The sequence below is a fragment of the Pelmatolapia mariae genome, linkage group LG3_W (genome assembly GCF_036321145.2).
Source record: "Pelmatolapia mariae isolate MD_Pm_ZW linkage group LG3_W, Pm_UMD_F_2, whole genome shotgun sequence".
NCBI classification, from domain to species: domain Eukaryota; kingdom Metazoa; phylum Chordata; class Actinopteri; order Cichliformes; family Cichlidae; genus Pelmatolapia; species Pelmatolapia mariae.
This window is the reverse complement of record NC_086229.1, coordinates 92,991,479-93,005,219: the sequence shown is the minus strand read 5'-3', so window position 1 is coordinate 93,005,219 and position 13,741 is coordinate 92,991,479. Positions and strand designations below refer to the sequence as shown.

The 13,741-nt window shown below is 42.7% G+C and overlaps 1 protein-coding gene and 1 pseudogene across 1 annotated transcript in view; both read right to left on the bottom strand.

Annotated features, from left to right (window-relative positions):
* LOC134625026 (NACHT, LRR and PYD domains-containing protein 14-like) overlaps positions 1 to 13,741 on the bottom strand; it is a 551,707-nt pseudogene that overhangs the window by 328,972 nt on the left and 208,994 nt on the right.
* The window catches only part of mta2 (metastasis associated 1 family, member 2), a 31,414-nt gene that overhangs the window by 3,286 nt on the left and 14,387 nt on the right, over positions 1 to 13,741 (bottom strand). Inside the window, exons 4-15 of the mRNA XM_063470347.1 lie at positions 7,093 to 7,210; positions 6,145 to 6,208; positions 5,899 to 6,016; positions 5,695 to 5,797; positions 4,575 to 4,674; positions 3,235 to 3,423; positions 3,017 to 3,091; positions 2,860 to 2,918; positions 1,757 to 1,857; positions 1,371 to 1,510; positions 997 to 1,225; positions 766 to 855 (exon numbers count right to left, since the gene is read on the bottom strand). Of these exons, the coding sequence (XP_063326417.1) occupies positions 766 to 855; positions 997 to 1,225; positions 1,371 to 1,510; positions 1,757 to 1,857; positions 2,860 to 2,918; positions 3,017 to 3,091; positions 3,235 to 3,423; positions 4,575 to 4,674; positions 5,695 to 5,797; positions 5,899 to 6,016; positions 6,145 to 6,208; positions 7,093 to 7,210 (1,386 nt within the window). The remainder of the gene's footprint in view (positions 1 to 765; positions 856 to 996; positions 1,226 to 1,370; positions 1,511 to 1,756; positions 1,858 to 2,859; positions 2,919 to 3,016; positions 3,092 to 3,234; positions 3,424 to 4,574; positions 4,675 to 5,694; positions 5,798 to 5,898; positions 6,017 to 6,144; positions 6,209 to 7,092; positions 7,211 to 13,741) is intronic.

The window sequence follows — 13,741 nt, the reverse complement described above, 5'->3', positions numbered from 1 at the left end:
ATTCAGAGAAGACAAAAGCAGCAGGGCAAGTTTATCTGTTTAGCATCTTTCAAAAACAAGGCCAACAAACAGTGTTTCTAAGACACTAAAGGCTTGACGAGAGAAAAAAAGGGACTGATAAGATTTAGTGATTTACTCTGTAAATAAATACCCTGAAACACATCGTCTCATAATTACCATTTAACAATATAAACCTCAGGCTAGAGTCGCCCACAGCAACACAAATCCATATCCTTATGAAGACACACGTGATCCTTGTCTTAGTATTTAGGTATGGACACAATGCTGACAGCATGAAGCAAAAATGAAAACCAGCACAAAGACACTTTAAAGCGATCGTCACGGTGATTCTACTGCTGCAGCCTGACTCCTCATCAGTTTGGTACCTGCTGAAGTTCAGGGTCTGACTGCTGATCTGGGGTCTGCATTCACTCAACTTTAGTGTTACTCTGGGTTCTTGGCTAGCCTAGTGTTAGCATGGTGTCGGTGCAGGTGCTTGCAAAGAGCTGAAGCTGTTAGCAGCATAATGGGGCTGTTTCTACTTTACTACTGTGCTCTCGTCCTTTTGTGCTATAAAAATTAAAGTAGTCCAAATCATACAAACTGAACTCAGCTGATTGGCTGAAGGCACACTAACCTACTCAGTGAACATGTGGCATCACAGGCAGTAGAGGACTTTAATAAATACATGTGGAATAATCTAAAGGAAGCATTCATTTGGAACAGCTTCATATTCAGTGTGCCGGTCACATTCTGCGTTCTTACCCAAATCCTTCACTATGGTGGCTAGTGACTGTCGAGGCACCAGCTTGCTCTTCAGAGGAGTTTTTGTGGCTTTGGGCAGCCTGATCATACCTGATGAAATAAAAAAATAAACTGTGTTGAACTCATTTAAAGATGTTTGAAAACATCACTGAATGACAAAGCTGTCAAACTTGCTGCTTGTTAGTAGGTTCAAATGAGCTTAGAAGAAAGAGGGGGTGAGTGTGTACATACACTCAGCCTTGACAGCATTGGCGTTGATGGAGGCGTAGGGACGTCGAGCAGCACGTCGAGGCTGCAGAATGTCTTCGCACACCCGCCGAGCAATGCGGGTGAGCTTGGTGGTCTGCAGGATGAACGTCTGGCGGTTCTTGGCCAGCAGCTTGGCTCGACCCTCGTTGCGGGTGAACGGTGACATTCCCTGTACCTCCTGGCGTGTCATGTGACCACGAGGGCCTGACTCCTGGACGGACAGGAAGAACAGATTTAATCTTAAGGTGCAAGACAACCCAAAACATTCCAAGTCTGCTGATCAGCTCATGTGGATTTCTTTACTGCTTTTCATTCAAACACATTTCTAAAGACAGAGCCGACTGGGAGAGACTTACAGAGCCAGCTCTAGCAGCACCTTCAAGCTGTGTGGGAGTCTTCAGACCTCCGTACTTCTTCCAGTAAATCCAACAGGAGGCGCACAGTCTGCACTGCATGTTTGGGGGACCCCAGGCGTACCACTGAGGAGACTGAGCCGCTGGGTTGGAGACAAACGATTTAGTGAGTTAGCAGCTGTATCTGTCAGGTCCAGGTGCCTTAATGAACACCTGCCAGTAATACATGGGTCTTCTGTGATCGCTGGCAATCAGAACAAGTTGGTGGCATAAGAAAGAAAGAAATGAATTTACATCTATTTTAATGTGTCCATGTGGACAGCCAACACTCCCACTGCAAAAGAGTGTGGTTCAGACTTTATTTAAACCCAGCCTGTGTGCAGACTTACTGTGGCAGCTCTCACAGCTGAGTCCTTTCTGAAAGCCCGCCGCTCCGTTCATCCCAGGCTTGCTGCTGGGCACCATGATCTGGTTGGGGTTGGGTTTGGTACTGGTGAAGGAGGACAAAGTTATTCAACAATTAGTGAAGTGTGTTCTCCATCATGTGGTTCAGTTCTCCTACCATACAGAAAGGTGCTGGAAGTGTTTACTGCCTCACATCATAATACCTCAATAATACCTCTTGGCTTTATTTATTAGAATGCTTTAGCGTTAAATACGCAGTTTCTAGTTATTTGGCTCTTTTATTTGGCTTTTGTTACATTTATTATACTTCTTTTGTTACATTTCTAACTTGTATTTATTTTATGCTATGCTACTATAATATCTTTATTCATTAATCCAAAAGTGACATTTTAATCAAATTAAATCTATGGTAAGACTTTAATGACTGTGGCTTAAATAGCTAATGACAATCACAAATCCAGCATCATATTTCCCAACATCTACCAGAAAGGACAATATGAAAGTCTTTACTGTTTGAAAAGTATTTTCATTCATTTATTCAATCAACACTTTGTTGGGGCTCCTTAAACATCTGTCCAACTGACTGTAGCACAAATGCAACTGATTAGCGGGATCCATGGCGAGCAGACTAACGAACCACTGTTCTCTACATGACCGAGCTCTCTATTCCCACGCCTAGCTGCAGCCACTTTGCTGAGCATGTCTGTATGTGGTAGCTCCTCCCCTTGTGAAGCTTACAGACTCAGCCGGGGTTCAAAGCGATCCAAGGCGGTCCGAACGTGTAACGCCAACAGACTGCATGCCATTGGCTGCTGAGTGGCATCAATGACTCCTGAGAGCATCTTTTTCACAAAAATAAAACAACGCCATGTTTGAAACCCGGCGACACAAAAACAGAATACTGCGGTCACAGAGTCTGACAACAATCACCTCGACGTCCTCCTTTGTTGTGACGTTGGTGTTGTATACAAATGGTGTCATGTGACCTCTGGCTGCGTGTGTGTGGGTGCACATTAGGTGGTCCTCAATAGTAATGGTCAACTTGTAAACTAATCTAGTAAACTTGATAGCTGTCATCAGTACTCACTAGGTAGGGATGTACACCTGCTTCAGCTTGCTGTCTGCTTCTGCTGCTTTCAGTCGTTTCTGAGAGAAAACGTGGAGAGAGCGAGAGATTTTTGTTGAAAACAAAACATCTAAAAGTGCTTTTTGATGCTGTTAAACACAACATGCTGTGGACAAACCTGCTGGATGTAACGGTCAGTAGTCTTCCACATGTAGTAGAACTGGACCACACTAGCTAGGGATTTCCAGGGCAGCTGAGGGAGAGAAGGGAAACATCTGCTGATCCAAGAACTCAGAGTACAGCTTAAACTTCCTCTTCAGCACTGAATATCTGTATTACTACTGTTCAAATGCCCACGTGAATAATGTGAGAGAAAAAACACTGAGGAGAGCTTACAAAGTCCTGGCGGATGTCATTGAAGTCTTTGCCGTATTTCTCCAGCGCCTCCTCAAACAGCATGGCCTCAGAGGCGCTCCACTCCTCCATCTCATCGCGGCAGAGCACCGGACCTCCCTGAGGAACCAAGGTGGACATGGCTTTGGCCAGGTCATAGTTGTTCTTCTGCAGTGTGTCCATAGCATGGAACTAAAAGCAGAGACACAGAGTAAGACACCTGATCAAAGTTTTTCATCGCACACAAACAATACAGAACCCTGCAAGTCAGCTTTTGTGCACAAATCCCCTTTCTGACACACAAAGTAGGGCTGGGCGTCATAAAACCATTATCACCCAAAGTATTACCCAATGCAGACTAAAAAGCTTGTTACACGAGTCTCAACAGATAATCGTGGAAACAACACGTACACAGAGGGTCATATTTAAATGTCTCAAATCAAGAAAATGGATTTTTAAAAGTGATATTTTTAGAAAAATCCAACTCTTCCACTGACTTCAAATTTGAAGAAGTACTACTCACTACTGAAATTCTCCCTCTTTGTATGTAGAAAATAAGTAACTATGAACTAGGGCTGTTCGATATAATGATATTTATCGTTATCAGTTATTTTATATAAAAACGTCTATCGTTTGTTTCGTGGTGTTGCAAAATAAACTGTTTACGGCAATATTTTTTCATGGTTTTGATGGTCACTGTAGTGGCTTTATTAATTTCTTAAAGTTCTCTCTTTCTCTTATATTTAATATAATAACACTACGGACAGACAAGCGCCTGTTTTTATGCGTTGTCATTAGCAACAATGAAGGTAAAACCATCACGTGGCTCCGCTGTCCGCTTGTTAGTTTTTCACGTAACACTTCACAATAAAGCTCAAGATCCTGTTGAGACTTTTCAAAATAAACTGAATGACGTGAAAGATTATGCAGAGAGTTTAGGGAGGAGAAGCAAAAAAAGAGACGTCAGGTGCTAAAAAACAAACCTTAGACTCAAACTTTGAAAGAAAATGGTGTCCATTACAACTAAAAATGTATAATTTCATGCATCGGTTAAAACACTCGACTCCAGGTAAAGGACGCCCAGATGGAAACACTTCACGCAAGTCGAGCTGCCTGAGATTCACAGAATTTACAGAAAATGTTACATTTTTGTGATTTATGTCGTTGTCAAGACGATAAATGTCTAATATCGGGATATGAGATTTTGGTCATATCGCACAGCCCTACTATGAACTAAAAATTCACCCATAGCACTGCCCCGCCATTGCTCATTATTTCCTGTGCTAGTGCAGGAGGAGTATGATAGCAACCTTTAAAGGCTTTGGTTAGTGTTCATGTCTCACCAGTGTGATGTCTCTGGATGCTGCAGCTGCACTCATGTGGAGGCTGGGCTGGCGGATGGAGCTGCTGCAGTCCAGGGCCCGAGCAAACGTACCCACAGCCCTGAAACAAACAAACCACTGACTGCTCAGTCCTCAGTAAAAACCAGGAAACATTCAGTGTTAACCATCTGAGGCCCTGTGTGACCTGACTGGTAGCTTCAGTTAGATTTGCCTTTAAAGGCAAGCTTTACATACTCCACTGTAGCATGACACTATGTACCATGACAACATGCATCATATTTACACTGTTTGATAAAAACTAATGTGATGTTAAAGTGGGCATGAAATACTGGATGTATAAAGGCTAATTTACAGCACTGAGCAATGCTCTTAAGAAATCTGACATAGACGTAACTGTCTGTGTAGCTGGATTTAAGAAATCAGTGCTTAAAGTTTAATGTTTTAGAACAGTTTACAGTGTGACATCACCAGGTTGGTTATTTGTTGCTCACAGACTTAGACTATGTTAGCTAACTAATAACAGAACCACTAACTAAGTGAAATGTAAGGAAACATAACTGTGTTTCTTACCCAAGCACGATTGGAAATCCTAGCATCCTAATATAAAAGAGATTATTTTATTATATAAAATACCGCTGACCGTATCAGCTGATCGCACCACTCGGTACATGCAGCCACACGAGGAAAAATCACTTTCTGACTCCAGCTTGTGGTGATCCACCTGTCACCTGACTCACAGCCTCTCCTCCACACTGTTCTCATTTACAACGTGCAGCTAGCCAAACAACAAAGAATCACTCAGACAGTGAAAGTGGACAGTATATGCTCTGTTTCTTAACATAAAACTCACTGTTACATCCAGCGACAGCACAAACGTGAAGTCCCCTCGTTTCCCCGAGTTTGGCGGTCGGTTCTGTCACTGGCTAGCTAATATAAACTAATGAAGTCTAATAATAATGATAAAGTCTATTGACCACAACCAGCCAACCAACCTGAAGATGTCACGTTCTGTACTGACACAAGATGGTGCTAAACATGATCTAAAAACTGGTGAATTTAGAAGTTGCCATGGAAACAAGCTCTAGTAGTAGTCGGGTGGCAGATGGCAGGCGAGCGTTACCTCGCTACCACCAGGAACTGGTCGATCTGAGGATCTTTGAGCTGGTTGTTGGGATCCCACACCTTGGTCTCCAGCTTCTCTTGGACCCGGGTGTCCGATTCACCTGAGACGGGGACAAATGGGTTGAACTACTAATACGCCAACACCTCCTCAAAATAAATAATGTAAATGTATGAAAACAACATGAATACGCTTGCTGCTCACCCTCAGCTAGCTTATCAGGAATCTCTGCCTGGTATTTGGAGCCCACCCGAATCTCGCCTTGATCTGCTAGCAGGGTCTTCTGGACAGGGTCGAATACGAGTGAGTAGAAGAAACAGTCCTGGACAGAACAGAGCAAAGGTTAGAGCCACTTCACAGTGCCGCTCTCTTCGCAATATGAAATATCTAAACGAACAATTAAGTATCAAAGTAATGTGCTAATGACAAATAAACAGATGGCATGTTTACCTCTTTCTCCAGGTACCCGGCTAAGACATCTGTTTCGTTGAGAAGGGTCACGTTACATTTTCCCCTGAGGAGAGCAGCAGAGAGGATGTCAAAGACAAAAGTGTGAAAATGCATCTTCTCAGTAAGTAAAAAAAGAAGGAAAAATCTGGTTTGATGACATCCCTGCCACATTCAGTCCGCCAAAAAAGGGGATATAAAAAAAATCGTAGTGTCAAGCCTTTTTTTGTGGTCATTATAATTTGCGCATCTCATAATCAAAAACTTCCTTGCTCATTTTTTTGCTGCTTGAAATCAAGTCATTTTTGACTTTTAACAAGGTGCAACATCTGAATAACACGCATCCATTCATCGCCTGTCTGGATCAAGGTTTCAGGGCAGAAGTCTAAGCAGAGACACAGAGGTGTTCCCAAACCAGCCAAGAGGTGTGGTCTTGGTGTCCTGGGCCCAGTCCAGGGGGTCCTCTCGGTAGCACATGGCTGAAACACCTCAGGGGTCACAGTAAGCTGATAGCTCAACTGTCTGTTTTGACGTAAGAGAGTACAGCTTTGCTCTGGAGTCCTTGACACCAATGACCACGCTCAAACTGTCTTTCTCAACGATCACTGTAATCTTTAGCAAACTAGGTAACAATACAAACTAGAACTGATGGGCAAATGTTTAAATGCAAATTCAGTCGTCATATTTGGCAGAATTTTACAGTCAGTCTGTTAAATTAGCTTTCATTCTATGAAGTTTATGACTTCATTGACTAAAGAGGAAAGAATAAGTGATGGAAGGAGCGGTGATGTATGGAGCTGTGCAGGGACAGATTTTATCACCCCTTCAATGGGTGAGAATGGTTACAGCCAGGACCATTTCTCAGCAGATGAGTCCCAAATCCACATGGCAGTTGTCAGAGCTGTAGCTAAACTGCAGGTCTGTGATAAGGCTCTGCTGGTAGTCACTTACCGTATGTGAGTGGCAGGTAGAGATTCAAACTGTCGAGACAGGAAGAGTTCTCTGTGTTTGAGCTGGTGTTTCTGCTGTTCAGACAGTTGTGGCTGCTTTGACTCCTCCTCAAACTCTCCTAGACACAGAAAGAAATCAGAATTAGCAAGAGTCACCACTCACTGTTAGGAACTGAAGACGCGAACCAGAATCTAAACACTCCCTCTAAGTTTACAGGTATCACATAACTAACTTGTAACGTTTGAATGTGGACACAGCAGGCAAAGAAAAACGGGTGAAACTTCATGCAGTGACTGAGATCACAAGACAAATCAAGTAAACCCTCCAGCAGAGACTGGTTTTAGTGCAGCAAACACTGGAGATGCTTTGCTACAAAATCCTGTGACTGAAGACACCTTAGGAGGTCATTTTTGGACATACCAATCTCCTTTGCTACTCACTCTTCCTGACCTTGATGGAAAACATCATGAGGTCAAGGAGAGTTGTGTAGGAGTATTGATAAGGACGCAGGGAAAGCGAAGCACTAAGCCTGAGAATCTGACCACAGTCACACTTGCAGATTAACTCCTCTCAGAGCTCCTCCACAAAGCTGCGATTTTCTCATCTATCCCCATGTGGCTTTAAGTGTATGTGTGTCATGTATTCATGTTGAAAATTGGTTGATTATATAGCTTATAGTTGATAACTCAGATGAGTTTCTGTGAGATTTGTACTCATGTTCAAACCTTAAGGTTAGTTAAAACCTGGCAAATAACATCTCCAAACTCCAAAAACTGTATTGTTGTGTTCAGAAAAAGTTAGTGTTTTTAAAAAAAAAAGACTTTTAGTGTTTTGAAATCAGTGAAGCTGGGTAATAGCCAAGGATTTATTCCTGCACCCATTTAAGTGGAAGAAAAAAAAAGAACTGAAACTAAGCCTTGTAGAAAAAAATCTAATAGTTTTGAAAAGTGAATCCTCAAGTTAACTTTAACGGTCCAAATGGCAGAAAAATGTTACTACTATTAACATGTGAGCAACTGCAGTACCATTAAGAGCACTGGTACCAGGTGTACAGTTAGCAGACCCACGGCTGTTAGAAAATAGGCAAATCAGTCCAAAGATGGTTGCAGTGGCATAAAAGCAAACAGATAACAGCAGCTATTTATTTCCATCTGTGTATATTAAATACTTACACAGATGGAGAGAAACTGCACATGCAACTGTTGCAACTGGTTCTTATGTTGCACTTTTTACTACATGCCTCATTCACTCATTCACACAAACACTCTCGAGGTATCGAGGCCTGTAGTGTGAGCGAACCCAAGTCTGAATGAAGTGCAGAGCAACAGTCCAACCACGGTAACTGAATAACAAAGACTGTGAGATGCTGCTTTAGATTATATATTCAAGGAAAAAAATTGCACACTAATAATTAAAAAAGTAGATTTTCCAATGATTAAAACTAAAGCAGCAGTCAGCACAGAGCAATGCATGTTGACACTGGTTAGTATTGTTGTAAATATTATTAGTGGGCTTGCTGTAAAGCAATGAGATTATCTGACACTAGCAGAGCCTTGAGACACTTTTCAGACACTAAGAGAGGTGAAAAAACGAAGCCACATGTGTGAGTGTGTGTTTCGCCACTAGATTGCGCATTCTCAATTTCAGGCGGTCAAGTGATTTGCTGTAAGATGGAGGGGAGGGACTACTTCACTCCCATCTCTGTGGACCCCGCCCCTGCACTGAGCCACAGGAAACCCTGTCAGCGAGGGCACAGGAGAGAAAGAGAGGGATGGTACCTTAAGCCACACCCCTTTTCTGTTAACCTCTCAACCCCCCCCCCCCCCCCCCCCCCCCCCCCTCATCGGTCCGGCTAGTCCCTGCCAGACAAAGTAGGAAACCCTGTGTGCCAAACCGAAAGCGCCCATCCCCCTCCACAACATGTATCCCCAACTCCACATACACACAAAAGAAGACACAGCACACACAGAAGGAGCGACGGGCACATTTCTAGAGAAAAACACATACTTTGTTAGAAACGCACTGTCCCCGATCTGACAAAGACTCAAGATGCATCACAATTAACTCACTGGTTGCTGTGGCCCTGTGGACAGATCAAGGGCCTTTTGTTCTGCATAAAGAACTTGTGTATAAAGAAGGAGGAAGAGGAGGGAGCAGCAATGAAACAAGCGAGTCACATAAACAAGGTTTGGTCCTAACGAGCAGCAGTACAGAACGTGCACTTCTTCAGAACTAAGAGGTCTAGAACCGATCAACCCAGACCTAAACAGAGTAGAGCAGGACTACTTATACCCACAAAGGTCAATGATGGATCACTGTGTGCCTCTGCCATACTTCAGTGCACCAGATATTAGTGTGTCGAGCAGGTTTTTAAAGTTGTCTATAAAACAATCTTGATAAGTCAGTTAAGCAGTGACATTAGGAACACTGTAACTACCATCTAACGAGAAGTATTTGAACTCCAAATGCTAGTTGCAGTTTCACCTGCTGAGCAAAACTGGATACATTTGGAAATTAAGCTATTTTATGAAATGAGTAAAAAAACAAAACAAAACTGGCCTGAAAACATTTTTCCTATTAGACACACTGTTTAATGTTCAATGACAAAACAACAACGTGTTTGTTAGAATCCTGCAGTAGCCAATTTAGCCTTTTGCATGAGGCCGTCAAAGCAAGTAAGAATACAGCGCTTTACATTTTTATACGATCCACAGCTGGTGTGGAGCACCCACAATATAGTTGCATACGTACAGTGACAATAAAAGGCTATTATATTCTATTTAAAGACTGTGACTGTGTAGCTTATCATGGCCCAGGCTGAGAGAGTTCGAGGGCTGGGGACAGTCTGGATTTGACTTGGCAAAACTTGTGTGTAATGGGTCTATTGTGCTCTTGCATTACTTCATTGATCCATGTAGCTATTTGTATTTGTATTTGAAGTAGGGCTGCACGATTTTGCAAAAAATGAGAATCACGATTTTTTTGCTTAGAATTGAGATCACGATTCTCTCACGATTTTCTTTTCCAATATAAATATTTATAGCACTTATTAACTGCACATCAACTTCGTAACAGTTGAAACTGAACATAAAAACAATAAATGCCTCACATTTTGTTGTTGCCGCAAAATGTTGTACTGCTTGAAATTCCGTCTCCACCGTTGCTCGACACTGCGTGTACAGAGCAGGTAGTGCAACAATAGAAAAATAGTTGCGGGACGGCACTGTGTAGCGTTTGTCTAGGGCAGGGGTCAGCAACCTTTAACACCCAAAGAGCCATTTGGACGCGATTTCCACACAAAAAAAAACTCTGGGAGCCGCAAATACTTTTTGACATCTAAAATGAACATAACACTGTATATATTGGGTTTTTTTTACCTTTATGCTTTGTGTGAACAACTAAGGTGTGTTGCTTAAATGCATGAAGTGCTACAGAGAAAATTACATTTTATTTATGTAATTAACACATTTTGAACTTTGCAAAATTCCGCCTAAGTATGTATTTTACCTGGTTAATATGTGTGGCGGGGCGTGGACTGCAGCGCCGCTGCAGGGGAGGCGGACGCACCTTAGCGGTACCCGCAATCACGCCTCGCCGCCTTAACGTCTGTGCCACCTATGCTGTTGTGTTGGTGTGTGTCGGGCTGCGAGCTTTAACACCGGCTGTATGCGTAAAGCAACCGTGTGTGAAAAGTGGTCAATAAAAAGATGCTGAAAAGCGTGTTCATGGAAACATAGTCGGGTCTGCCGTGATATGTTTACAATGGGACTTCCGCTCCTGAACCTCTGCGCACAGCGTCTGCTGTACGATCGGGGCTGTACGAAGTCACTTTCATCTTTACGCACGACTGTAAGCTGTCGTCTGTGAGGGGTGAACGTGTTTGTTTTTGGAGAACAGCTGCTGACATAATGTGGATCCGAAGATCCATAATTGGCCTGCCTGGGGTTGAAAGTCTTGCACGGCGTTTCGGCGGGTATATCGGCTTCCGCAAGTGTGACGCTTATTTTGATCGATCAAAAACTAATAGAATATAATTTTATATTTATATTTCAATATCACAATAATCTTCCAATTTAGAACTACGAGTTAAAAAAAGAACTAATATAAATAAAATAGACTTTAGCTAATTACTTACAAAAAATTATTTATTTCCCCAAACCATGCGGAGCCGTAGAAGGACTAAAGATCCGCATGCGGCTCCGGAGCCGCAGGTTGCCGACCCCTGGTCTAGGGTGTTGATCATTTTCCCTAAATCCCTCGTTTTGCACTGTGTTGATGGGAGCCATATCTTTGGTCAGGTGATAAGTAATAGCCTCCGTAATTTCTTTGTGCCTGCGGGAGTTTGACGTGTATAGGGAAGCGCTGTATAAGGTTCCCGTTATTGATGTTTGGGTGGTTGACCGGGACAGATTTTCTCCTGTCACTTTCTCGTCATCCCTGACGTGCTCTCCGTTGTTTCTATCCTGCCAATTTGAGCATCACACGGCACAGCTTCTGTATCACGTGGTATAAGGCTCCGCCCTTGTCATTTGTTGAGCAGGAAGAGTGAGCGCTTGTTTTCATGCAGGTTATGTCCCGGATCAAAATGCGGTACAATCGTCGTCGTCTTTTTTTTTTCTTTTCTTTTTTTTTTTAAATCGTTGTCATTTGGACATGAGATCGCACGTAAGTATGAATCGAGATCGCGATTTTCTAACGATTAATCGTGCAGCCGTAATTTGAAGCATTACAAATACACACGATAGGATCCACAAGTGTGATACACCACAGGGAATTCATGTTCTAATTTTTTTTCCAACTAAAAGCATTCACTGTTTTGTGGCACACTGGAAAAAATTCCCTTCTCACAACAAACCTGCTCAGTCACACTCATTCATTATCACTGAAGAAGTCAGGCTGTTCTTACAGTGTGAAGCTCTGAGTGTTCCAGAATTCATTCTTAATTTTATTATTATTGTCTTCTCTTGCAAATAGTTTTCCCCCTTCTGCCAGTTATACATGAGCAATGACCTGATCCATCCAGTATCAGCTCTTTGCTTCTTTACTACCTCACACATCATGGCTGCAGTGCACTGGTGGCTAGCTAGAGAGCTAACATAGCACAGTGGAAGCTAACAGCCATTAAAAAGCTCTTAACAATGACTCATTTTCTCTGTAATTATGTTCAGTGCAAGACTTGTTGGGAAGTCTTTATTATATTACAGTAACATAACATGTTGTGGTCAAATCTATGTGTGTGTGACACTTACATGCTTTGCTGAAGAAGACTAATGCAATTAGGTGAACACATCGTTGTTGTTACCATCTACTACTTACTAATGAACAAAGTTTAACATTAGCAGTGACTTGGAATCTTTAGAATCTGCAAATTATCCTATAAAAAGCTCTCTCTTAATTCATGCAAAAATCAGTCTGGATTTAAACCGCATTCTCTGAACGTCATGTAATGTGTCCTTAGAACCGTTACCACAGCAGGCCGTCGTTTAGTCAGTCACCTTCAACTGTTGTCTGGCACACTAGAAAGTAAATTCATCACAAGATGCCAAACATGAGTTTTTAGTACTACATAATTCAAATCAAAAGAGCATGTCTCAGGAGCCGTTTTAGCTCAGCAGTTCCCAACCTTTTTTGCGCCACGGATCGGTTTCTGTCCGACAGTATTTTCACGGACTGGCCTTTAAGTTGTCGCGGATAAATACAACAAAATAAAACCAGTACCGGTACCAAGATTTATTCATAACACACGGGAAAAGACCCAGGGAAACTGAGTTAGCGATAAAAATGAATAAAAAAAAATAACGCTAAAAACCAATAAAAACCCTACACACACATATATACATGTAGTTTTGGCATCTAGCACAATAATAAATAAATACAAATATTAAATATTATAGATAGATGAAGACCGGCATAACTATTTAATAATGATCAGCTGGGGATGTTCAGCTCGTGTGCTACATCTGCTAAATCCACCATGTATGGGAAACAGACTGCTCAGCCTCCTTTAAAGAGCAGGCATACCTTTAAAGAGGACACATGAATGCTGCCAGCAGATACACTGATGGCACAAATTATGGACAAATGTTACAAGTGCCAACATATGACCATTAAAAAGAAAACCCAAACACACAAAAACCAAAAGCAACTAAACAGCGTGTGTGTGTGTGTGTGCTGATGGACAGAGAGGGGGAGAACTATCAATGCATCCGTGTGGGCGTGTCTTTGTCTGCAGAACTGCAGCCTGAGGAGTAAGGAGGTAGAGCTGGTGTTGGGGAGGGGCTAATGACTGACTGATCAGTCCCCAGCAGTGTGCATGCTATTACCAACAACTCACTGCTTCAGCCCTCTACCCTCTTGGCTCTACTGACACACAGAACAGACACTGGGCTCATAGGGTGGAACAGGCTGGTTATGGCGCTCTATGTATGCCCTGCCTGCTAGCATCTTACACCGTGCTGTTAGGTGCTAGATTGTCTCAGACCGTCTTTACACAGCCTGCACCCGGGGTCTTGCCTGGTGTGATAGACCCCAGCCTCTATGGATCTTGTGCTCAGAGCTTGTTCCTGTGCTGCCATGATTAGCGCCTCTGTGCTGTCTTTCAGTCCAGCCACTGGTAGGATTTCTCAATGTCAGCCACTAATAGCTTATC